Source organism: Oncorhynchus mykiss, chromosome 18, assembly GCF_013265735.2.
Source record: "Oncorhynchus mykiss isolate Arlee chromosome 18, USDA_OmykA_1.1, whole genome shotgun sequence".
Classification (NCBI taxonomy): Eukaryota; Metazoa; Chordata; class Actinopteri; order Salmoniformes; family Salmonidae; genus Oncorhynchus; species Oncorhynchus mykiss.
In genome coordinates, this window is record NC_048582.1 from 45,458,897 (window position 1) to 45,484,837 (window position 25,941).

The 25,941-nt window shown below is 43.4% G+C and overlaps 2 protein-coding genes across 6 annotated transcripts in view; one reads left to right on the forward strand and one right to left on the reverse strand.

Annotated features, from left to right (window-relative positions):
• The first annotated feature begins 2,306 nt into the window (after positions 1–2,306).
• On the forward strand, positions 2,307–17,490 carry LOC110496364 (dysbindin). 4 transcript variants are annotated; one of them, XM_021572223.2, is made up of 5 exons: positions 2,312–2,655; positions 7,121–7,191; positions 14,416–14,649; positions 15,657–15,800; positions 15,906–17,490. In XM_021572223.2, exons 2-5 carry the CDS (start codon positions 7,152–7,154, stop codon positions 16,148–16,150), a joined length of 663 nt encoding a protein of 220 aa, XP_021427898.1. In that variant the 5' UTR covers positions 2,312–2,655; positions 7,121–7,151; the 3' UTR covers positions 16,151–17,490. The 4 variants fall into 4 exon arrangements, with proteins under 4 accessions (XP_021427896.1, XP_021427899.1, XP_021427898.1 ...); XM_021572221.2 differs by lacking the exon at positions 7,121–7,191 and having other exon boundaries at positions 2,307–2,655; XM_021572224.2 differs by lacking the exon at positions 7,121–7,191 and having other exon boundaries at positions 2,307–2,655; positions 15,666–15,800.
• Positions 17,039–25,941, reverse strand: part of LOC110496365 (protein Jumonji) — an 86,233-nt gene continuing 77,330 nt past the window's right edge. For both annotated transcript variants that reach the window (XM_036952932.1, XM_021572227.2), the window contains 9 exons: positions 25,078–25,170; positions 24,798–24,916; positions 24,608–24,678; positions 24,383–24,497; positions 23,162–23,450; positions 22,392–22,522; positions 21,907–22,090; positions 21,455–21,562; positions 17,039–19,173 (listed from right to left, as the gene is read on the reverse strand). In XM_036952932.1, coding sequence (XP_036808827.1) covers positions 18,991–19,173; positions 21,455–21,562; positions 21,907–22,090; positions 22,392–22,522; positions 23,162–23,450; positions 24,383–24,497; positions 24,608–24,678; positions 24,798–24,916; positions 25,078–25,170 — 1,293 coding nt within the window. In that variant the 3' untranslated portion in view covers positions 17,039–18,990. The remainder of the gene's footprint in view (positions 19,174–21,454; positions 21,563–21,906; positions 22,091–22,391; positions 22,523–23,161; positions 23,451–24,382; positions 24,498–24,607; positions 24,679–24,797; positions 24,917–25,077; positions 25,171–25,941) is intronic.

Consider the following 25,941-nt stretch of genomic DNA (forward strand, 5'->3'; position numbering starts at 1 on the left):
TCTCTTTTGGTAGGCCGTCATTGTAAATAAGAATTTGTTCTTAACTGACTTGCCTAGTTAAATAAAGGTTAAATAAAAAATAAAAACATTTCATAAATAAAACAACAACAAAACATCTCTGCAACATGGCACAATGTGTTGAAATGCAGGAAGTTGGCTGATCACGCCTGCAGAGCCCGTTATGCATCTGCATAAGGTACAGTACCAATCAAAAGTTTGGACACACCTTCACCTACATTCCATGTTTTTTATTTTTTATTTAAACTATTTTCTATATTGTAGAATAATAGCGAATACATCAAACTATGAAATAATACACATGGAATCATGTAGAAACCAAAAAAGAGTTAATCAAATCTAAATATATTTGATATTTTTCAAAGTAGCCACCCTTTGCCTCGATGACAGCTTTGCACACTCTTAGCATTCTCTCAACCAGCTTCATGAGGTAGTCACCTGGAATGCATTTCAATTAACAGGTGCGCCTTGTGGAATTTCTTTCCTTCTCATTGTGTTGATTTGTGACAAGATAGGGGTGGTATTCAGAAGATAGCCCTACTTGGTAAAAGACAAAGTCCATATTATTGCAAGAACAGCTCAAATAAGCAAAGAGAAACGACAGTCCATTGTTACTTTGTTCAATCCGGAAAATTTGTCAAAAACCATCAAGCACTATGATGAAACTGGCTCTCATGAGGCCCACCACAGGAAAGGAAGACCCAGAGTTACCTCTGCTGCAGAGGATATGTTCATTAGAGTTACCAGCCTTAGAAATTGCAGCCCAAATAAATGCTTCACAGAGTTCAAGAAACAGACACATCTCAACATCATCTGTTCAGAGGAGTCTGCATGAATTAGGCCTTCATGGTCGAATTGTAGCAAAGAAACCACTACTAAAGGACACCAATAAGAAGAAGAGACTTGCTTGTGCCAAGAAACAGAAGCAATGGACATTTGAGCGGTGGAAATCTGTCCTTTGGTCTGATGAGTCCAAATTTGAGATCTTTGGTTTCAACCGCTATGTCTTTGTGAGACGCAGAGTAGGTGAACGGATGATCTCCGCATGTGTAGTTCACACCATGAAGCATGGAGGAGGAGGTGTGATGGTGTGTGGGTGCTTTGCTGGTGACACTGTCAGTGATTTATTTAGAATTCAAGGCACTTTTAACCAGCATGACTACCACAGCATTCTGCAGCAATATCCCATCCCTCCTGGTTTGCACTTAGTGGGACTATCATTTGTTTTTCAACAGGACAATGACCCAACACATCTCCAGGCTGTGTAAGAGCTATTTGACCAAGAAAAGGAGTGATGGAGTGCTGCATCAGATGACCTGGCCTCCACAATCACCCGATCTCAACCCAATTGAGATGGTTTCAGATGAGCAGGACCACAGAGTGAAGGAAAAGCAGCCAACAAGTGCTCCGCATATGTGGGAACTCCTTCAAGACTGTTGGAAAAGCATTCCAGGTGAAGCTGGTTGAGAGCATGCCAAGAATGTGCAAATCTGTCATCAAGGAAAAGGGTGTCAACTTTGAAGAATCTAAAATCTAAAATATATTTTTTGGGTTACTACATGATATATGTGTTATGTGTGTTATTTCATTGTTTTGATATCTTCACTATTATAGTAACAATATATAGTATATATAGTAGCAATAAAGAAAAACCCTTGAATGAGTAGGTGTGTCCAAACGTTTGACTGGTTCTGTAAGTCTGAAAACCAACTACTGAGAAGTGCGTAGGAAATAAAAGGCGTACATTTCCTAAATCTGAATTGGGCCCTAAGAGAAGAGGGAGGAGAGAAGAAGAGGGGCTGATTTTTGTTATGATGTTCAGCCTTATTGGATTTGGATTATTGTCCAGACAGATGTAAATGATAACAACACATCATATCAGAGGTTATCTTACTCCTCCTCGCTCTGTCTTACATGTGCACAAATGCACACACTCACACTTTTTGCCTCTCTTTGCTTCTCCCGGCTCTTATCGGAGCTCTATGACTGTGGCTCTTAGCCATGTGATTGGTACATTCCCAGCTCTTAGCCATGTGATTGGTACATTCCCAGCTCTTAGCCATGTGATTGGTACATTCCCAGCTCTTAGCTGTGTGATTGGTACATTCACAGCTCTTAGCTGAGTGACTGGTACATTCCCAGCTCCTAATCATGTGATTGGTCAATCCCCAGCTCCCAGCCATGTGATTGATACATTCCCAGCTCCTAGCCTTGTGATTGGTCCATTCCCAACTCCTAGCCGTGAGATTGGTCCATCCCCAGCTCCTAGCCGTGCTGAAGCCTCTCTGTCTCCACAGCCAGACCATTCAGCCTGCAGGCAGCAGCTCGACCCTTTCAGACAGCCAGCGTGGGGGAGAGCGTTGCTGCCGTACTCCTGTGTGTGAGAGTGTGTGTGTATAATACTGTATATGTGCATGACTGTGTGTGTGAGATAGTGGTTTAAGCAGCCTCTTAGGATGAGCGCAGAGGGAGACAGACGGTGCTGCGATTGAGAGTTGGTAACATCGCCTCTCTTTGCCGCCTCACCCTGTCCACAGCCCATCCTGCCCTCCTCTCCCTTTCCTCTGGCTCTGATCTACAACACCGCTGGGATGTCTTCTTCTCCAGGATCCATGGACGGCAGCCAGAGGAATAGCTGTAGGTACCCACCATAGATATACGTACAGTATATATGCATATAATACAGCGCTAGAATTATATATTATATTATTCTATGGTACTGACACCCGCTTGTATTGGTTTATTTCTTGATTGTTTTCTGTTTGTGTCATAATGTCTACATGCTAATGTATGGTGGAATCGCAGATGTTGATCCATGCATGATTATTAGATAGTTGTAATATTTGTAGATATGCTTCTTCTTTTTCCTGGTAGCCTTTTTTTATCTGGTTTTATTTTCTTTTTTTGATAATAACTTTGATAATGGTCACAGTTGTCACAAAAATGTAGTAATTTGTTGGTGGCAGTAGATGAATCTTTAAATGGGTTGGATGTAGATTCAAACCTATGGATTTAGTTTCAAGCGTGCACGGAATTCATATCAACATTATTTGATGTCAAACATTTGGAGTGAAGAGGATAAGATGCAAGCCTTCAACCACAACTGAACACACAGTAATACTAAGATACATATGTTATTAATGAATAACAAAACGTCTGGGATGGAAATTATTGGTGCTGTAACTACCAGCGATTGATGGGTGATGTGACTTATTGTGTCAGCTCAGTGTGGGCGTGTGCGCACACACACACACACACACACACACAGGAGATGAGAGAATGAAAGCTTTTTATTGCTTTCATTATTATTGAACCCCCCACATCCCTTCTCCTTCTGCCCTTCCTTCTGCCCTTCCATCTATCCATCCATCCATCCACCCCCCCCCCTCCACCGCTCCCTATCTCCTTCCATACATCCACCCATCCATCCATCCCCCTCCTCCACCACTCCCTCCTCCACCTCTCCACCACCATGTTCAACTCCCTCTTCTCTATCCCCTTCCAGCCATCCACCCATCCCCCTCCTCCACCACTCCCTCCTCCACCTCTCCACCACCATGTTCAACTCCCTCCTCCCTATCCCCTTCCATCCATCCATCCATCCATCCACCCATCCATCCATCCATCCATCCATCCCCTTTGTATGTCTCAGAACATTCATGTTCCATGGTCTGTTAACACAGCCACACATTTTGAAAGCAGAATATTGGATGGTTTCGATGGAATGGTTTGACAGTGTTTAAGAAAGAGATGTGACAGGACAAGAAAGAGATGGGACAGGACAGAGCTAAGAAAGGACAGGACAGGAAAAGTATGGGACAGGACATGAAAAAGATGGGACAGGACGGAGGTAGGACAGGACAGGAAAAAGATGGGACAGGACAGAGATAGGACAGGGCAGTATAGAACAGGACAGGAAGAAAGGACAGGACATTGAACATTGGTCTCTGTAATCTATTGAAAAGCTTCACAATAACAGTGCTGTAGAGGAGAGGGAACATTAGCTGGTGGCTCTGAATAGCCCACTATGATGAAAGCCAGAGGGAACCAACAATATTAGCAAAGCCAAAGAGAGAAAATGAAAGAAGAAGCAACTGCATATTGAAGGAATTAAAGGTTGCCCCCAAAGCATTGTTTACAGTGTGGTTGTGTGTGCATGTGGCATGTGCGCTTGTGTGTATGTGTGTGGTTTGGTTCTTACTATCCTTGTTGGTATCAGAAGTCCTCACAAGGCTAGTAAAACGAGGAAATGTTATGTAATGAGTTACTGCAGTCTGGAGTATTTTAGCCTATTTGACAGATGTTGGCACACCTGACGAATGGCATGATGCCTATACTGGGTTGGCACGATGTCTACACTGGGTTAGGGTTAGAGATGTATACTGTACACTGGGTTAGTCTTGGTTAACTCAGAAATAAAGTCCCACGTAATTGGCCAGCTGCTTGATTAAGTTCTGGGTACATACGTGTGAAGAGAAGAGATGAAAAGATGCTAGAACGAGGAGCAGAACTGTAGCTCCACCCTCTCTCTTTGCAAGTTAATGTCCCCTCCCCTTACGAAATTCGAAAGATACCAACACCTGCAAAATAGTGATTTTTCCAAATAACCAGTGACAACCAAAAAAAAGAAAAAAAACTATTGCTTCTCGTTATCCCACGCATCCCGTTCCTTCCCGATAGATTCTATGGTACCAGTTATGCATACATACAGTTGAAGTCGGAAGTTTACATACACTTAGGATGGAGTCATTAAAACTAATTTTTCAACCACTCCACAAATGTCTTGTTAACAAACTATAGTATTGGCAAGTCGGTTAGGACATCTACGTTGTGCATGGCACGAGTAATCTTTCCAACAATTGTTTCTGGACAGAATATTTCACTTTCATTATTTCACATTCACTGTATCACAATTCCAGTGGGTCAGAAGTTTACATACACTAAGTTGACTGTGCCTTTAAACAGCTTGGAAAATTCCAGAAAATGATGTCATGGCTTTAGAAGCTTCTGATTAGCTTCTGGCTAATTGATATCATTTGAGTCAACTGGAAGTGTACCTGTGGATGTATTTCAAGGCCTACCTTCAAACTCAGTGCCTCTTTGCTTGACATCATGGGAAAATCAAAAGAAATCAGCCAAGACCTCGAAAAAATAATTGTAGACCTCCACAAGTCTGGTTCATCCTTGGGAGCAATTTCCAAATGCCTGAAGGTACCACGTTCATCTATACGCAAGCTGGAGGAAACAGGTACAAAACTATCTATATCCACAGTAAAACAAGTCCTATATCGACATAACCTGAAAGGCCGCTCAGCAAGGAAGAAGCCACTGCTCCAAAACTGAAAAAAGCCAGACTACAGTTTGCAACTGCACATGGGGACAAAGATCGTACTTTTTGGAGAAATGTCCTCTGGTCTGATGAAACAAAAATAATACTGTTTGACCATAATGACCATCGTTAAGTTTGTAGGAAAAAGGTGGAGGCTTGCAAGCCAAAGAACACCATCCCAACCGTGAATCACGGTTGGGATGAGGGTGCTTTGCTGCAGGAGGTACTGATGCACTTCACAAAATAGATGGCATCACGAGGAAGGACGATTATGTGGATATATTGAAGCAACATCTCAAGACATCAGTCAGGAAGTTAAAGCTTGGTCGCAAATGGGTCTTCCAAATGGACAATGACCCCAAGCATTCTCCCAAAGTTCTGGCAAAATGCTTAAGAACAACAATGTCAAGGTATTGGAGTGGCCATCACAAAGCCCTGACCTCAATCCCCTAGAAAATCTGTGGGCAGAGCTAAAAAGGCGTGTGTGAGCAAGGAGGCCTACAAACCTGACTCGGTTACACCCGCTCTGTTAGAAGGAATGGGCCAAAATTCACCCAACTTATCGTGGGAAGCTTTTAGAAGGCTACCCGAAACATTTGACCCAAGTTAAAAAAAATGTAAGGCAATGCTACCAAATACTAATTGAGTGTATGTAAACTTCTGACCCACTGGGAATGTGATGAAAGAAATAAAAGCTGAAATAAATAATTCCCTCTACTATTATTCCACATTCTTAAAATAAAGTGGTGATCCTAACTGACAGAAGACAGGGAATTTTTACTCTGATTAAATGTCAGGAATTGTGAAAAACTGAGTTTAAATGTATTTGGCTCAGGTGTTTGGAGATGAACACTGGGATGACATGACATAATCTTATATATCATTGATAATCTTCTAAAAGACTGTTGTAGAACCATATTGCCTCTTCCTTCGACAGGGCTCTCCAGAGATGATTTAGCATAACTTGTGTGTGAGTTTTTTTTCCAGTAAAACACCATCTGAAATGGTGATACTGCAAGGTTATGGAATATTCATATACAGAGAAGCTCTAATCTACTGTCTGCTTGGTTAGGGAGGAGACTCACACAGAGGCTGAGGCTTGACACACTGCTCTCTTAACCAGCCGCGCCAATGAAAACTAGCGACCGTATCAGCATGCATGCACCCAGCCTGCCACAGGAGTCGTTCGAGTAAGGACTTCACAGCCGGCCAAACCCTCCCCTAACCTGGACAATTGTGCACTGCCACATGGGTCTCCCGGTCACAGCCGGCAGTGACACAGCCCAGGATCGAACCCGGGTTTGTAGTGACACCTCAATAACTGTGATGCAGTGCATTAGGCCACTGCGCCACTAGGGAGGCCCTTATAAGCAGCCCAATTCTGATATTTTTCACTAACTGATCTTTTGACCAATCAGTTTAGCTTTGGAAAAGATCTGATGTTAAATGTTCTTAGTGGACAAAAATATCAGAATTGGGCTGCCTGTGTAAACGCAGCCAGATAGGTATTGGGTCAGTAAGGAAGGATCAAACCAAATCAAATGTGTCACATGCTTCATAAACAACAGGTATAAACTAACAGTGAAATGCTTACTTAGGAGAAGGTGACACATTGGAATGTGTTGCAGTGTAAGGAGTTTTAACAGACTAAGAAGTTGGAAACAGTGGAATATTACCAGTGGTATACTGTGTGGTACTACTTTGTACTGGTTGCTTGGTTACTTGCTGATTTGGCAGTGATGTTCCCTACTCATGGTTCTCTCTCCCACTCAGGGTTAGTGCTGATTGTCCATCGGGCTTGAGAATGCTGCAAGAAGGAGGAGGAGAAGATGGAGGAGGAAGAGGTCCATCTTGCACAATCTATTCATTGTCCATAAATGTGTTTAAAATAGGAGTAACTATGAGATAAACCATCACTGGAGGCTATGAAAATATATGTGTTGGTCACAGAAATAAGCCACCATTGGTTTACAGTTGCCTCTGGTTTAAATGAGTTTGCTGACATAGAACACTGACAGGTCCAGCAATGAAGTGAGTAAGCGGTTGAAAATGAACATTAGATAGTTTAATGGCAGTGAATGCTTAGTGCTCTAATAGATATAGTGCTTGGTAGATATAATGCTTGTTGCTCTAATAGACATAGTTCTTGGTAGATATAATGCTTAGTGCTCTAATAGATATAGTGCTTGGTAGATATAATGCTTGTTGCTCTAATAGGTATAGTTCTTGGTAGATATAATGCTTATTGCTCTAATAGACATAGTTCTTGGTAGATATAATGGTTAGTGTTCTAACATATATAGTATTTGGTAGATATACAGTGAGGGAAAAAAGTATTTGATCCCCTGCTGATTTTGTGTGTTTGCCCACTGATAAAGAAATGATCTGTCTATAATTTTCATGGTAGGTTTATTTGAACAGTGAGAGACAGTACAACAACAAAAAAATCCAGAAAAACGCATGTCAAAAATGTTATAAATTGATTTGCATTTTAATGAGGGAAATAAGTATTTGACCCCTCTGCAAAACATGACTTAGTCCTTGGTGGCAAAACCCTTGTTGGCAATCACAGAGGTCAGACGTTTCTTGTAGTTGGCCACCAGGTTTGCACACATCTCAGGAGGGATTTTGTCCCACTCCTCTTTGCAGATCTTCTCCAAGTCATTAAGGTTTCGAGGCTGACGTTTGGCAACTCAAACCTTCAGCTGGCTAGGCCACTCCAGAACCTCAATGTGCTTCTTCTTGAGCCACTCCTTTGTTGCCTTGGCCATGTGTTTTGGGTCATTGTCATGCTGGAATACCCATTCACGACCCATTTTCAATGCCCTGGCTGAGGGAAGGAGGTTCTCACCCAAGATCTGACGTACATGGCCCCGTCCATCATCCCTTTGATGCGGTGAAGTTGTCCTGTCCCCTTAGCAGAAAAACACCCCCAAAGTATAATGTTTTCACCTCCATGTTTGACGGTGGGGATGGTGTTCTTGGGGTCATAGGCAGCATTCCTCCTCCTCCAAACACGACGAGTTGAGTTGATGCCAAAGAGCTCCATTTTGGTCTCATCTGACCACAACACTTTCACCCAGTTGTCCTCTGAATCATTCAGATGTTCATTGGCAAACTTCAGACGGGCATGTATATGATCTTTCTTGAGCTGGGGGTCCTTGTGTGCGCTGCAGGATTTCAGTCCTTCGGGGCGTAGTGTGTTACCAATTGTTTTCTTGGTGACTATGGTCCCAGTTGCCTTGAAATCATTGACAAGATCCTCCCGTGTAGTTCTGGGCTGATTCCTCACCGTTCTCATGATCATTGTAACTCCACGAGGTGAGATCTTGCATGGAGCCCCAGGCCGAGGGAGATTGACAGTTCTTTTGTGTTTCTTCCATTTGCGAATAATCGCACCAACTGTTGTCACCTTCTCACCAAGCTGCTTGGCGATGGCCTTGTAGCCCATTCCAGCCTTGTGTAGGTCTACAATCTTGTCCCTGACATCCTTGGAGAGCTCTTTGGTCTTGGCCATGGTGGAGAGTTTGGAATCTGATTGATTGATTGCTTCTGTGGACAGGTGTCTTTTATACAGGTAACAATCTGAGATTAGGAGCAGTCCCTTTAAGAGGGTGCTCCTAATCTCAGCTCGTTACCTGTATAAAAGACACCTGGGAGCCAGAAATCTTTCTGATTGAGAGGGGGTCAAATACTTATTTCCCTCATTAAAATGCAAATCAATTTATAACATTTTTGACATGCATTTTTCTGGATTTTTTTGTTGTTATTCTGTCTCTCACTGTTCAAATAAACCTACCATTAAAATTATAGACTGATCATTTCTTTGTCAGTGGGCAAACGTACAAAATCAGCAGGGGATCAAATACTTTTCCCCCTCACTGTAAGGCTTATTGCTCTAATAGACCTAGTTCTTGGTAGATATAATGCTTGTTGCTTTAATAGATATAGTTATTGGTAGATATAACGGTTAGTGCTCTAATATATATAGTGTTTGGTGGATATAATGCTTAGTGCTCTAATAGAGTGTTGTTAATTTGACTCTGCCAGCTCTCTCTCTAGGATGTTGAGTGGGCCTGACAGCAGTAGAGTGACTCAGTTTGCCCCCAGGTTCCCACTCCTACGCTTTTCTTGTCTGCACAAACCAAAGTAGAATGCAGATAGCCTGGGCACTGTGTTCCCGTGAGTACTGTAGTGGAAACTCCTCTCTGTGTGTGTGTGTGTGTGTGTGTGTGTTTGCGTGTGTGTGTGTGTGTGTGTGTGTGTGTGTGTGTGTGTGTGTGTGTGTGTGTGTGTGTGTGTGTGTGTGTGTGTGTGTGTGTGTGTGTGTGTGTGTGTTTGCTTTGCCATAATCATCATAGCACATGTACGCTGGATGCAAATTAAGCTATTAAACAAAGCAAACAAAGACAGAGTGGTCTTGTCGTTCTGGCGCCCCCCTCACAGTCATTAATCAGTTCACTTTGTCATGAGGCGCTCGATACATAAATGTAATTAATCCTGTGTGCCAGACAAGCACAGATGAGCATGATGCTATCCCTAATCTTAACCCTAGCTTCATATCCACATCACAGTGTAACCCTAGCTTCAATCCTAACCCTAACCTTTAGCCTAATCCTAACCCTAGCTTCATGTCCACATCCCGGTCCAACCCTAACCCTTGTCTCAACCACACCCCTAACACTAGCTTCATGTACACATCCCGGTTCAACCCTAACCCTTGTCTCAACCACAACTCTAACCCTACAGTAGCTTCATGCCCACATCCCAGTTTAACCCAAACCTCAACCATGACCCTAACCTTAACCCAAGCTTTATGTCCACATCCCAGTTCAACTCCAGCCTCAATCACTAACCCTAACCCATACGAACTCTCCACTACTGCTTACTGATCCTTTACTTCGAACTCTCCACTACTGCTTACTGATCCTTTACTTCTAAATCTCCACTACTGCTTACTGATCCTTTACTTCTAACTCTCCACTACTGATTACTGATCCTTTACTTCTAACTCTCCACTACTGCTTACTGATCCTTTACTTCTAACTCTCCACTACTGCTTACTGATCCTTTACTTCTAACTCGCCACTATTAACAGCGTAAGTTATTTTCATGTTGGCTACTACCTTGCTTTAAATCTGAACACTTGTGAGAAAGATACCTGCAATCTAAAAGTAACATTGCATAAATGCACTGCTACAACTGTCAAGAATGTGAGGTTCATCAGGCCACTGGTACATCTTCTTTTTAACCATGCATAACAAATTAGTTTCAGAGTAGACAATCCTTCCTTTGAGTTTATAAGAACCAAATGATATGCATTATTTATATGCATTTTTAAAAATCTAATAATAGACAATAATTTGAGCTGATGCGTTTCAGAAGAATAAGGGAGGGAAATTGACAGCATTGTTCTGTATTGTGTGTAATGTGTCCTCGTGAATGGTGTTTATTGCTAATCTGTTGTCTCTGTGGTGGGATGTGCTTGCGTTAGCCTACTTTCCAGTATTGGGCTGGACGAGACGGCTCGATTGTGTAGTCTGGCAACACTCTAAATGGAGACCTGCAATCAGATAATGATGTCCAGTTTCACAGAGGCCCAGCCAAAACCCTCTCACATAATACTAATATAAATTTACTGCTTATACAGTGCCTTCGGAAAGTATTCAGACCCATTGACTTTTCCATATTTTTTACATTACAGCCTTATTCTAAAATTGATTACATTAATGTTTTCCCTCAATCTACACACAATACCCCATCATGACAAAGCGAAAACAGGTTTTTAGAAATGTTTGCAAATGTAAAAAAACGTTAAAAAAAACATATTTAGATAAGTATTCAGACCGTTTGCTGTGAGACTCGAAATTAAGATCAGGTGCATCCTGTTTCCGTTGATCATCCTTGTTTCTACAACTTGATTGGAGTCCACTGGTGGTAAATGTAATTGATTGGACATGATTTGGAAAAGCACAAACCTGTTTATATAAGTTCCCACAGTTGACAGTGCATATCAGAGCAAAAACCAAGCCATGAGGTCAAAGGAATTGCCTGCAGAGCTCTGAGACCAGATTGTTTTGAGATACAGATCTGGGGAAGGGTACTCAAAAATGTCTGCCGCATTGAAGGTCCCCAAGAACACAGTGGCCTCTATCATTCTTAAATTAAAGAAGTTTGGAACCACCAAGACTCTTCCTAGAGCTACCCTCCTGGCCAAACTGAGAAGGGGAGAAGGGCCTTGGTCAGGGAGGTGACCAAGAACCCGATGGTCACTCTGACAGAGCTCCAGAGTCCCTTTGTGGAGATGGAAGAACCCAGAAGAACAAACATCTCTGCAGCACTCCACCAATCAGGCCTTTATAGTAGAGTGGCTAGACGGAAGCCACTCCTCAGTAAAAGGCACATGACAGCCCACTTGGAGTTTTCCAAAAGGCACCTAAAGACTCTCAGACATGAGAAACAAAATTCTCTGGTCTGATGAAACCAAAATGTAACTCCTTGGCCTGAATGCCAAGCATCACATCTGGAGGAAACCTGGCATCATCCCTACTGTGAAGCATGGTGGTGGCAGCATCATGCTGTGGGATGTTTTTCAGCGGCAGGGACTGGGAGACTAGTCAGGATCAAAGGAAAGATAAACGACGCAAAGAACAATGAGATCCTTGATGAAATTCTGCTCCAGAGCGCTCAGGACCTCAGACTGGGGCAAAGGTTCACCTTCCAGCAGGACAGCGACCCTAACCACACAGCCAAGACAACGCAGGAGTGGCTTCGGGACAAGTCTCTGGATGTCTTTGAGTGGCCCAGTCAGAGCCCAGACTTGAACCTGATCGTACATCTCTGGAGAGACCTGAAAATAGCTGTGCTGCGACGCTCTCCAACCAACCTGACAGAGCTTCAGAGGATCTGCAGAGAAGATTGGGAGAAGCTACCCAAATACAGGTGTGCCAAGCTCGTAGCGTCACACCTACGACTTGAGGCTGTAATCTCTGCCAAAGGTGCCTCAGCAAAGTACTGAGTAAAAGGTCTCAATACCTATGTAAATGTCATATTTCCGTTTTTTATTTATTTTTTAATACATTTGCAAACCTTTCTAAAAACCTGTTTTTTCTGTGTCATTATGGGGCATTGTGTGTAGATTGATGAGGGAAAAAAACAATTAAATACATTTTAGAATTAACTAAATGTGTAAAAATTCAAGGGGTCTGAATACTTTCCGAATGCACTGTGTGCTTTATAAGTGAACCTTGGTCATCCATTCTGATTACAACCCATTAAGAGTTGTTATGTAGTAATACCCACACACCTGTTTATTGGTATGGTTGGAACATGTTTGGATGAAATACTAATGTCTATAAATACAGATTTCTTCATCAGTCAACATACAAATATTTGATTTGATAGCACATACATGAGCAATCAATCAAAAGTATTTATTAAGCCCTTTTTATATCAGCAGATGCCACAAAGTGCTTATACAGAAACCCAGCCTAAAACCCCAAACAACAAGCAATGCAGATATAGAAGAAAGGACCCTAGAAAAAACCTGAAGAGGAGCCAGGCTCTGAAGGTGGCCAATCCTGTTCTGGCTGTGCCGGGGGGAGATTATAAGAGTACATGGCCATTAAGGCCAGATCGTTCTTCAAGATGTTCAAATGTTCATAGGCAATAATCAGTGGTTGTAGAGGGGGCAACAACCTCAGGAGTAAATATCAGTTGGCTTTTCATAGCCGAGCATTCAGAGGTCGAGACAACAGGTGTGGTGTGGTGTAGAAAGAGAGAGAGAGAGAGAGAGAGAGAAAGAGAGAGAGAGTCAAAAACAGCAGGTCCGGGACATGATTCAATCATCTTGGCACAGTATATATGACTAATTTCATATTTACAACATGTGCAATTTTACTATGTCAAGTCGAGTTGAGACACATTCTACAGGGGCAGAATATCTTTATTTCTCAGGGTTAACAAAGTCAAAGCCAACTAACCACAGTAATGAAAACACACTGGAGTCCCTTAGGAACCCCACTACCTTTAATTCATCCTCAAAAAAAAGCACAACACAAACATACATATGCACGTACACAGGCACACAAACACACACATAAAAAAAACCCCACAGACACTCTGTACACACACACACACCAACCACACTCAGCAACACACATTCAACGATAAAGAGTGGAAGGGCAACAGTGAGTGATGGAGAGAAAGAGGGGAAGCTATAGAAAGAAAGGGGGAGAGAGACTGGGGACAGCTGCTGATAATGGGGACGTCAACTGTACTCGCTCTCTTTCTCTCTCTTTCTCCCACTAGCCGTCCCAGTCTCTCTCTCCCTTTCGTGACTTTTCGTTCTTATATAACGGACTCTCCCCGTCTGAGAGAAACAGTTAGCTGAAGTGACACTGTGTCGTCTGAAATCTCCAGGCTCTGTCATCATCCAGACAGACAGAGATGGTCAGTAGGCTATGTCATCGTCCAGACACAGACAGTCAGTTTCTTTTCAAAGGCCCAAGCTCTAGGGCATCTGATATCACAGCATTTTGTATCAAATAATTTCATGCAACAGAGCTACAATAGTGCATATGGGATGCTGTACAGACCTGTAATCCACGCTAGTAACCACCTGTAATCAATGCCAGTAATCATTAATTGTTATTTAAGTTTAGCTGTTAAAAGCCCAGTGCAGGCAAAAATGTGATTTTCTTGTGTTTTATATATATTTCCACACTATGCGGTTGGAATAACACTGTGAAATTGAGAAAATTATGATAATGACCTTTCAATGTATGAGCTGTTTGCCTGTTTTGATGGGATGGAGTTTTGGCCTGCCTAGTGACTAGACCAATACAGACCAGGTACAAATATCTCTGCCAATAACAGCTAGTTTTCAGTTTTCCCCTCCCCACTCAGACCACTCCCAGAATGGCCTAGCAAAATTCTTGTTTGAGAAATTGTTCTGTTTCTTTTTGACAATTTTTATTGAAAAAAATAATAATCACAGAAATGTACTTCATTTTTACCCAGAAATGATGCTATTGAGATTTAAATGAAAATATCTCGGCCCTGTGTAGCGGATAAGGTGCCACCCCAGGTGAACGAAGCGGAGCCTGCCCAGGTTAAGTTAAAGGAGGCGGATCCTCCCCAGGTGAAGCCAAAGGAGATGGAGTCCAGCCAGTTTAAGCTGAAGGAGGTGGAGCCTGCCCTGGTGAATCTGAAGGAGAGGCAGAAGTTCTTTGAAGAGGCATTCCAGCAAGACATGGACCAGTACCAGTCCACCGGCTACCTGCAGATCAGTGAGAGGAGAGGTGAGAGTCCCTCCTTAACGCCTTATCTTAAATGGAAAAGTATGGTCACAGTGACAGATGGTGTGTGTATACTGGTGCATTTCCAATAAGGATTTACCCGTGTTTTACCCAAAAGGTTCACACTTTGTTTCGATCTACATGGGCCAGAATCTGGTTTACACTGGGCTATGGCTCCGACAGACCCGCACCTTCTCAAAACAGATTTGAATTATCAAGACATTGTTGATTTTGCTCACCACAAGTCTTTAGTGTCACACTATTGATGGAACAAAACAGCTTACATTAAGATAAAACACTGGCGACTCACTGGTGTGGGGGTAAGTCTCATTGGAAAAGCACCGGTTGTGTGTGCGTGACTGCGTGGCTGGCTAGTAACAGTTCCCTCTCTCTTTACTCTGCCCCACCCTGCTGTCCTGCCCTGCTCTCCTCGTATCCTTGAGGTATGCCGCCTCAGCTGTCAACCATCCCTCACAGTGCACTGTGTGTTTGTAACACTGTTCCTGCAAGGTGATGAATCCAGGACAATGATTGAACACAGACGCAAAACTGGAATAACTTCAGACAGGATAGAACCATACAGACACCGCCTGGAATAATTTACGGCAGGATAGAACCCTAGACACCAGGCTGGAATCAATTTAGACAGGATAGAACCCTACAGATATCAACCTAGAACAATTTCAGGGTTTCTGGCAAGTCAGTGAGGATTGATTAAAACCATTTTTTCAGATGAAGATCAGCTCTTTTAATGGAACATGATTTCTTGAAGGTTGGGTTTGAATAATCTGAAGGTTTGAAGAATAGTCAGTTAGCTGGCATGCAAGATTCTGTTGCGGGTTCAAATATAAATATTTGCCGAAAGCAGTAAATGATTTTGGCTTTTTATTTGTTTGAGAGTTTTAAAACAAAAAGGCTTCGAGGCTCTTCCTGGACTCAGCCCCTTGCCGTTGCATTCTTGGTGAATTGCTGTATGCGTTGGTGACTAACACCTGTGTCTTGCTGCTCAGGGCCAATAGGCAGCTTTTCATCCATGGAGGTGAACGTAGACATGCTGGAGCAGATGGACCTGACGGACATGTCCGACCATGAGAGCCTTGACGTCTTCCTCCACTCTGGGGGAGAGGACAACAGCGTTGCCTCGCCCATGCTGGGTATGACACAGACACGCATATAAGCAAACATGCACAGTAAACAGCAACTTAATACTTCGATTAGTTCTCGGGCACTGCACAAAACGTCCCTCCTCTGTCTCTCAGGTCCAGACGTGGAGTCGTTAACCACAGAGATCACACTGCAGGTTCCCACCCAAGCTGAGCTAAGACACACGCTCTCCTCCGCTGACAGGCAGGACACCAAGGCCAGGGAGGATGAAGGGGGTAGGGAGGACCACATCCACTGTACTGCCGGGGTGCAATCATACGAAACAGAGGTTCCCCCCAACACAGGCCTAGCAGGGAGGCCACTGCTCCAGCCACCCAGAAACCAGACACTTAAACACTGAGGACAGCAGCTCACAGGCCACGTAAGGGCCAGGGTAGAAACGAAGACACTGAACGGCCCAAAACACTGCGAGGACTGGTTGCGATGTTCACTGTATTTTCATCCGTTTTGTAAAGAACTAATTCCATGTTGAACATTGTGGTTACAGTATTATTCCCCCCCACATCTCTTGACTTGGTAATAAACATTTCACCCCCTTGTACTGCCATTTCTCATACTGATCCCTTAGTGCCATTTCAGAATGAAATGAAATGGGAATAGAACGACAATGTTCCATAGTCCCGCTCCACTAGTCTGTTGATTTATAACCCAGCCTGAACCCTTTGAACAGAGACCGCTAACCGGCGCCACCGCAGACGAGCGCTACGTACATTCCCGGTTTCTTTTCTTTACTAGAGGCCATTGCACACACCTGAATATGTTTTCAGAACACGATTATATCATACAGCTGCTTGAAGCGCCAGCACTGCCTGCTAATGGCTCACAGGTGTGGGTGATTGGCAGGTTATTGCAGAGTGAGAGGTGGACTAAGTATCCTCTCGGTCTGGTTGGGTCTTAACAGTGTTGGTTTGACACCTTTTTGTTATTACAACTTTTAGATATTTCCATTTTTTGCTATCACCATTTGAACTTAAATGTGTCTGGTAGGGCTGGCCGTCTAGAGTGGCAGGACAGAACTCGCCCTGGACCCTGGTAAGTACACTGTTTCCTGGGTACATTAAAGACATCTGTTCACTTACCCTTGTTTGACACTGAATGCACACACTTGTATCAGGCTTGGACCCCTAGACATGGAGTATACTTATTTGTGGAATGGCTAACTAGTTTGGTAACATGACAGCTTCAGAACACCACAACGACAGACACGCAGGTTCAAAAGAAAAGACAGTGAATTGTCTGTACGTTTTTATTAAACCTTTAGTACAAACTGCAAAAGTAAAAAAACTGGCAATATAACCAACATGAACTCTTTCCAAGTGGAAGGAAAGATGGAGACGCAGTGCTAATAAATTAACTTGCCAGACCGTGAGCAATAGTTTATACTGTAGAAAAAGAAAATTGCAAAGAAATCTGAATAAAATACATTGTAAGGCCATAAAAACTTAACCACTTTTGTTGAAAACGACCGACTTGGTTTTCTTTAAATATTCCTAAAACAGTTCAGTCTTCTGTAAAGGACAACAACCAACAAACTGGATAATAGGATCACCTTGTCAGCCACCACTGGCAAGCTCAGTGCAACATGAGGAGCTACTACATTGTTGAATTTTCAGTACATTTTTGTGAACATATGTTCCCTTTTCTTTAAAAAAAGTAAAGCTAAAAGGAAAAAAAAAAAAACCTTTAAAAAAAACTAGGGGGCCATAGCTACTCCATATCTTTGTCTTAGTGATGTAAGCAGCACTTAAAATGTATACACGTAACCAGAGCAACCCTGTAAGCATCAAACTCACACAGATGAAGAAACTGAAACGTAAGGCTTTTCTTCATCAAGCACTTCCTCCCTTGCTTCCTCTAATACCTTTAAAAATGGTATCATTTTCCTTCCTTCACCCCAGAAAAGGCTTGAGTATTTAAAGACATTTACAGGATTATGTACAAAAATGTATGTTGTGTTGGACCTTCTGCTAAAATAATTCATAATACATCTGAAAAAAAAGGGAAAAACCTAAAATACACACCCCAAAACAAAAAAAACTTGGATTTCCATATTTCACATTTCACACCCTTTGACTAGTGACTCTACTCGCACATTAGAACAAAAACACAATCAAAATAGAAAATAATAAAATTATTAATGTTAACTGATACAGATGAAACAGTAGGACTGGAAGAATGGAATGTTAACATGATTGCACATCGAGAAGAGGAGAGCCGAGAACCCTAACCCTATGGGAGAGGAGAGCCTAGAACCCTAACGCCCTGTGGGAGAAGGGGCTAGCAGTTAGCCAGCACCCCACCTTTCTTTTGTATTGTTATACAGTAATAATAACCAACAGCACCAAAAACAATGGATCTCTTTGTTGAGTATCAGGCACAGTTTTCACTTGCGAAGTGGTAGTAGGAGGCCTCCCTCCTACTACAGAGACAGAGACCAGCGGCACCGAGGTCTGTATTTCTGACATACAGCCATGGCACCTTGGTCCATTTGACATACAGCCACAGCACCCCAGGCTGTGTTTCTGACATACAGCCATGGCACCACTAGTTCCACAAGTAACAAAGAAAAAGGAAACAACGATGACAAAATAAACACAGAAGACTTCCTCAAAATCTAAAAATCAAAGCTAAAATCCCAAATAAAACAAGCCAGCCAAAACACATCTGCCTTTCAAGTTCTACCTGGCGTGGGTTAGGGAGCAACAGGCCCTGAACAACAGGAGCTTCTGCAGGCAGAGGAGAATAAAAAGAACTCATCTTCAAAAACTAAAGATGAGAGAACTTTGGGTTCTACTTGTGTCATTTCAATAAAATGAAAAAAGGAGCACCTTCTCCACTCATCCCTTTGTTCACAGTTGAGTGACAGATGGCGATGGGTCTGACTGCAACACATTGGGGAGGGGGGGGGGGGGCAGTGACAGGGGCACAACATTTACCTGTGAACATTTCAATTAATGCTAACACCCCCCGAAAAAAAAACCTGAAAAACAAATTTCACGTGCTAGTGCAAAAAAAGACTGCTTGCTTTCACAAGTTTGCCATACTAAGGGGGTGGGTGGGCTAGTTCGTCATAGTAAGGTTGTGTGGGAGATTTGGGGCATTATATTTTTTCTTTCTTTAAAAAAAGGACAAGTGATTCTCCAAACTAAGATGGAGGGGCAGTGGGGGATGTTAACGTCCTCATGTGACCGCTGCAGGAGACAGGTGGGAAGAGGAGAGGCGGGACAGGGACACCTCCACGGTCTCTCTCTTCCGGGGTCCGCGTTTAGGTGGTGGTTTGATTGGGCTTGCACCGTTCCATTTCTCGGTCGTCTTCCCCAGGGCCTTACCACACACCTGCTTCACCAAGCTGTTGATCTGCTCCTGGGGGGGCAAAGGCACGGGGGGCACAGCCAGAGAATGGAGGAATTAGACAGAACATATGCGTTATAATGAACACTGCACTATAAATTAACAAATATCATATTTATCCAAACATTGCACGTTACACCACTCCGCTGTTGAAGGTTCTGATCAATTCTACCCAGATAAGAGCGGGTCATCCCAGCAAACCAAAATTGTTCCAAAAAGTTCTAATGACACAAAAACTGTCAAGTTGTGCTAATGATTATACAATTTTTGTATAAAACATTCACCTGATTGCAAGACCGTTCCCAGAACACATTTATTACATTACCTGGAAACATAAGAAACTTACAGTGCCTTGCGAAAGTATTCGGCCCCCTTGAACTTTGCGACCTTTTGTCACATTTCAGGCTTCAAACAAAGATATAAAACAATTTTTTTGTGAAGAATCAACAACAAGTGGGACACAATCATGAAGTGGAACGACATTTATTGGATATTTCAAACTTTTTTAACAAATCAAAAACTGAAAAATTGGGCGTGCAAAATTATTCAGCCCCTTTACTTTCAGTGCAACAAACTCTCTCCAGAAGTTCAGTGAGGATCTCGGAATGATCCAATGTTGACCTAAATGACTAATGATGATAAATACAATCCACCTGTGTGTAATCAAGTCTCCGTATAAATGCACCACCACTGTGATAGTCTCAGAGGTCCGTTAAAAGCGCAGAGAGCATCATGAAGAACAAGGAACACACCAGGCAGGTCCGAGATACAGTTGTGAAGAAGTTTAAAGCCGGATTTGGATACAAAAATATTTCCCAAGCTTTAAACATCCCAAGGAGCACTGTGCACGCGATAATATTGAAATGGAAGGAGTATCAGACCACTGCAAATCTACCAAGACCTGGCCGTCCCTCTAAACTTTCAGCTCATACAAGGAGAAGACTGATCAGAGATGCAGCCAAGAGGCCCATGATCACTCTGGATGAACTGCAGAGATCTACAGCTGAGGTGGGAGACTCTGTCCATAGGACAACAATCAGTCGTATATTGCACAAATCTGGCCTTTATGGAAGAGTGGCAAGAAGAAAGCCATTTCTTAAAGATATCCATAAAAAGTGTCATTTAAAGTTTGCCACAAGCCACCTGGGAGACACACCAAACATGTGGAAGAAGGTGCTCTGGTCAGATGAAACCAAAATGGAACTTTTTGGCAACAATGCAAAATGTTATGTTTGGCGTAAAAGCAACACAGCTGAACACACCATCCCCACTGTCAAACATGGTGGTGGCAGCATCATGGTTTAGGCCTGCTTTTCTTCAGCAGGGACAGGGAAGATGGTTAAAATTGATGGGAAGATGGATGGAGCCAAATACAGGACCATTCTGGAAGAAAACCTGATGGAGTCTGCAAAAGACCTGAGACTGGGACGGAGATTTGTCTTCCAACAAGACAATGATCCAAAACATAAAGCAAAATCTACAATGGAATGGTTCAAAAATAAACATATCCAGGTGTTAGAATGGCCAAGTCAAAGTCCAGACCTGAATCCAATTGAGAATCTGTGGAAAGATCTGAAAACTGCTGTTCACAAATGCTCTCCATCCAACCTCACTGAGCTCGAGCTGTTTTGCAAGGAGGAATGGGAAAAAAGTATTAACTTAAGGGGGCTGAATAATTTTGCACGCCCAATTTTTCAGTTTTTGATTTGTTAAAAAAGTTTGAAATATCCAATAAATGTCGTTCCACTTCATGATTGTGTCCCACTTGTTGTTGATTCTTCACAAAAAAATACAGTTTTATATATTTATGTTTGAAGCCTGAAATGTGGCAAAAGGTCGCAAAGTTCAAGGGGGCCGAATACTTTCGCAAGGCACTGTATGAGGGGAATGTTCTATGCGGGTTGTTACAGATGTTGTGGACAACATTTTTGTGAATGTTAGGAAGACATTCAAAGGATATTTAATTTAAAACATAAAACAATTTTAAAAAACATTTTATCTAAAACATTCAAATAATGTTTTCATCATAATGTTCGATAAAAGCCAAACTAGAACTTATGCCTCTATTCAATCCGTATCGTGGAAGTTCAGCCTTAAAGCCCAATTTAAAGGCAATGTTCCCACAGCGGCAGAGACAGTATTAATGTTAAATGCTGTATACGATGGCTCAATCAGAAATGTTATGATAATTTTCCATCGCGCAATCTGTAACACTTAAATTGAATAGAGCCCTTAATGGGAATGTTAGCTAATGTCCTGGGAATGTTCCCGGTTTTCTGGGATGGAATCTTACCTCATCGTAACGATACATCATCTTGAGGCCTCTGCAGGACTTGTGATTCTCCACGTATCTCAAAGCACACTCCAAACAGAAGACAACGTTCTCATTCTCCTGGACCACCTGGGATGGACATCACAACTCAGAATTCAACACATCTTTTAATGGAATGGTAAACTAAATTCATCTTTACATTTAAACCATTTAGCAGACGCTCTTATCCAGAGCGACGCACAGGAGCAATTAGGGTTAAGTGCCTTGCTCAAGAGCACATGGACAGATTTGTCACCAAGTCAGCTTATGGATTCGAACCAGCGACCTTTTGGTTACTGGCCCAATGCTCGTATCCGCTAGGTTACCTGCCGCCCCGTACATGGAGTGGTTAACTACATTCACCCTTGCCCAGCACTAGCTCTAGTCCCGACCCAAATGAACCCTAGCACTATTCCCCATGGGCCAGCTCTCACCATGGACAGGTAGCAGAGGTGTTGGCAAGTCTGGCAGCGTCTCTCTGACGACTCCAGCGCCAGCCACTTCCTGGGTTTCTTGCGTCCATCACCGGGCAACAAGCTGTTATCATGTGTTCCGTAGCGGGCAGAGGACAGAAGCCCTGCCTCGTACAGTTCCTGTCGTTGTCTCATCTCTATGTTCCTATTAGAGCGGAGCAACAACTCAGTGATTCAGAACACGACAATTCACAACGTTGTGATTAAAGCTCAGTACAGCAAACAGTACTATCTAAAGGTCTTTCCGCCCTGACGTAGACAGTAAGCCCACCCATTAAATCATGGAGTGTATTTGAAACAGAAGATTTTGGGATATTTTCAACTTGGCTTTAAGCACAGTTCGACTGAGCTATGTCTTTGATCATACTGGTATGGCAACAGAGGATGAAGAACAAGGCCGTGACAGCATCCAAGTTTTGATGTGCCCCGTTTCCATGGCTACCGACCTGAGGTCTTTGAGAAGGGCGGAGATCGTAGTCAGAATGTGCCCGTTCTCGCGTTTGGATTCGGCCGTGGCGATCTGGTAGAGTAACTTCTCCATGGAGAAGGGTTTGGCTATGTGCCGGCATTTCAGGTCCTACAGTGGGAAGGCAGAGAGACACTGCGTTAACACAGAACATTGACAGAATATCCTACAGCCTTTTGTATCAACCAGATCACACATGACACTACACTAATCAACAGGAACAAAAACCTGTATAGACTGTAGAGCAGTGCTGCCTAACCCTGTTCCTGGAAAGCTACAATACCCTCCTGTAGGTTTCAGCTCCAACCCCAGTTGTAACTAACCAGATTAATCTTATCAACCACCTAATTATTAGAATCGGGTGTGCTAAATTACATTTGAAGCCAAAACCTACAGGACGCAGTAGCTCTCCAGGAACAGGGTTAGGCTAGGGATCCCGAGTGACGCAGCAGTCTTAGGCAATTGCATCTCAGTGCTAGAGGCGTTAATACAGACCCTAGTTCGATCCCAGGCTATATCACAACCGTGATCTGGAGTCCCATAGGGCGGCGCACAATTAGGGCGGTGCACAATTGGCCCAGCGTCGTCTGGGTTAGGGGAGGGTTTGGCCGTGGTAGGCAGTCATTGTAAAATAAGAATTTGTTCTTAACTGACTTGCCTGGTTAAATCAAAATAAATAGAGACACTGTGGCAGACAATGAGCTATGTCTCTAAATGGCCACAGGGTGGCAGCTCCGGCTTCAGACTCACCTTAGCAGCCTCATATCCCAGGTTCATCCACTGTGGGGTGGCAAAATGCACAGTTTCCGACACACTGTAGCCACAGCAGACCTTGGACACAAATGTCCCGGGGAAGCAGACCACAAACTGACCGCTCTGCTGGACGGTGCGGTGGACCTTGATACCCTCTCGACAAAGCACCTCTGGAGAGATCATGATGTTCTTCTCCAGCATCTCCAGCCCAGGGGTCCCGTTGGCCTGCAGCAGTGTGTGAACCACCTTGTCAAGCTTCACCTTCTCCTCAGCAGGAATAGAATACCTGGTAGGGCGAGAGAGGACCAATCATGCAAGAGTGTGTGTTATGCTGGACATCGGCTGGGCTGTGTAACCCCTCAGCTTTGAACAGTCAGAGTTAGGTTGGTCTGCCTCAAAAGGTTAGAGAAAGATTGAGAGCAAGAATGAGATCCTAAAGAGGTGGCTTTCCTGTGGGGATCATAGCCTGTAGACAGACTGCAGGTAGAGCTCTGTGGTTTCATCTGTCAAATGGAGGATGTTGATTGCATATTAGAATGATACCTATTTTTAACAGATTCACTGGAAAACTAAGTACTCTGGGAATAGTGTAACAGACTTATGCTTGTCCTAGGTCATCCCAAATTAGCACTTCCTGTAACTTTCGGACATTCAGACAGAATGAAAAGATGAGTGGAACATTCATACTTCAAGATAGCAGGCAGTCAATTATGATGATTATGACTTGCCTTCATCTCAGGAACCTCCTAGCACATTTCTACTCACCTGTGTCACCACCAATGGGCAGGTAGCACACATGGGGAGGGAGGGGTTGGGCTGGTGGATGTCTAAAGCCACCGCCCTTTCTCAAACCCTTCATTACCATTACATTCAAGTTGGGCTAATGCAAAGAGATTAAACATTGCCTTCATAACAGGTCAATACGCAACACACTAACGCCTGTGGCTTTCGCTGCCACCCAGTCATTTCTTGTTGTAAGTAAATGTAGCTCTAATGCGAGCCACTTTGGCATCAATACATATTTTCAAAAGACTGGCGTGTGTTCAATGAAGGTGGAATTTGATCAGCTAATTACAAGTCTGATCCGAGTTATCAATGGCATTATGTTTTATATCACGTATTCCATGTCACCTTAGAAAAACCACATGTCTTTGTACATTACACATGTACCTGTGAGGAGGAAGAGAGACCCAGAGGTGGTCATGTTGGGATACTTACCAAATGCAGTCAGCACCAGTGTGTAAGTAATCAATGTATGGAAGGCGGTTTTGGTCTCGAGACCAGCATGAGGTAGAAAAGACCATGCCAATGTTCAGCCAAGGAATGGTGACCCCTACGGGGAGAGAAAAGTCCGTTTTTACATAGCAGACACCACAACAGGCATTACGTTGTCTCAGAAAGACATGTGCCTCAGGGGTGAGGATGACGGGTTGGAAATCTCACCGGGCACAGCTCCAAGATGCCGCAGAATGGATCCAGAATTATTAGGGAGGACAGTGAGGTTCCATCCATGTCTGAAACGGAGAGAAGAACAGTCATTACACAGTGGCCAGTCAAGAGATATATGTTTTAACTCTATGGTTATTACGCCACGCATTACTGTGTTTAGGGTGTGATGACATTGGGTTCTTACTTAGAAAATGGCTCTGACTTTCCCACGGGGAAGCCACTTCCGTGTGTGTTGGTGTCCACTTTCCCATAATGCACGGCCACATGGCAGTGCCTCTGCTCCACTATCCTCCAGTATTCTTGCTGTAAAGGAAGACAAATAGGAGAAGCGATAGATAAATCTGCGTACTGAACAAAACAAAAAAATGTACAGTGACTAATAAATGGAGGTCAATGGAATGCTACAGTAGTGAGCTGACCTCTACATGAAGGCCAGTAGGGATTGAGACTAGTTCCATTCTTACCTCGACCTCGGCAGCCCCAGGCTCTTTGTTAAAGCACATGATCATGGTGTTCCTGGCTATCCTGAAGAAGTTGGTGAGCGATACAGATTTCCCCTGCAACAAGAGAAGCCACATCAGGACAGTACAGCTAGCATCAAACAAAGTCAGGTACCCTGTAAACGCACGTACTGTATCGCAAGTCTCTGCAGCTGCATGTCTGTCCTGAAAGTTTCCGAGCTTGACTGTAGTTAATATGAACCTTAGCCGGGACACCTCAGAATGAAGGGGTGTTGATAGTCTATAAATCTGCCTGTACCGTCCCTGGATTTAATACCCCGCTGAAATACACCCTCTCCTCACCCCTCTTCTATGTGAGAGCTAGGTTACTGTACTGAACTCACATCTCATGGGTCTGCTTGTGTTGGGGATTTGGTTACAAGAAAAATAAGGAAAAGATTGAAATGGAATCCAGACTAGAACAGTGTTTGAGATGTCATGATCAGACAGGTTCAGAGGAAGGAGACGGTTAGAAACAACACCACAGTCAGGCTCTTCCATGGGAAGAGCAGCAGGGGCAACATCTGGGTCATGAAGCTATGGTGTGTGTGTGTGTGTGTGTGTGTGTGTGTGTGTGTGTGTGTGTGTGTGTGTGTGTGTGTGTGTGTGTGTCGATGTCTGGGCAGGGGTAACAGAGGCAGAGCAGAACGATGTTGAGTAGAGAGGCAGTGGCCTGCTGTCTGTGGGTCCATTTCACCCAGCTCAGCACTGACCTACATTCCATCAGCTAGAACAGAACAGAGCAGGCAGACAAACAGGAAGACTGGAGCTACACTACCAGGTTTGCCTTGTAGCACGAGCAGAGCATGAGAATAATGAACAAAAACA

What these genes read in the sequence shown, in the direction of transcription:
- LOC110496364 (XM_021572221.2), top strand. Translation starts at nt 2,610, where the DNA reads ATGTCTTCTTCTCCAGGATCCATGGACGGCAGCCAGAGGAATAGCT. An exon ending in GCAGATCAGTGAGAGGAGAG is followed by an intron (nt 14,650 to 15,656) that starts GTGAGAGTCCCT and finishes CTTGCTGCTCAG; the next exon opens with GGCCAATAGGCAGCTTTTCA. An exon ending in CGTTGCCTCGCCCATGCTGG is followed by an intron (nt 15,801 to 15,905) that starts GTATGACACAGA and finishes TCTGTCTCTCAG; the next exon opens with GTCCAGACGTGGAGTCGTTA.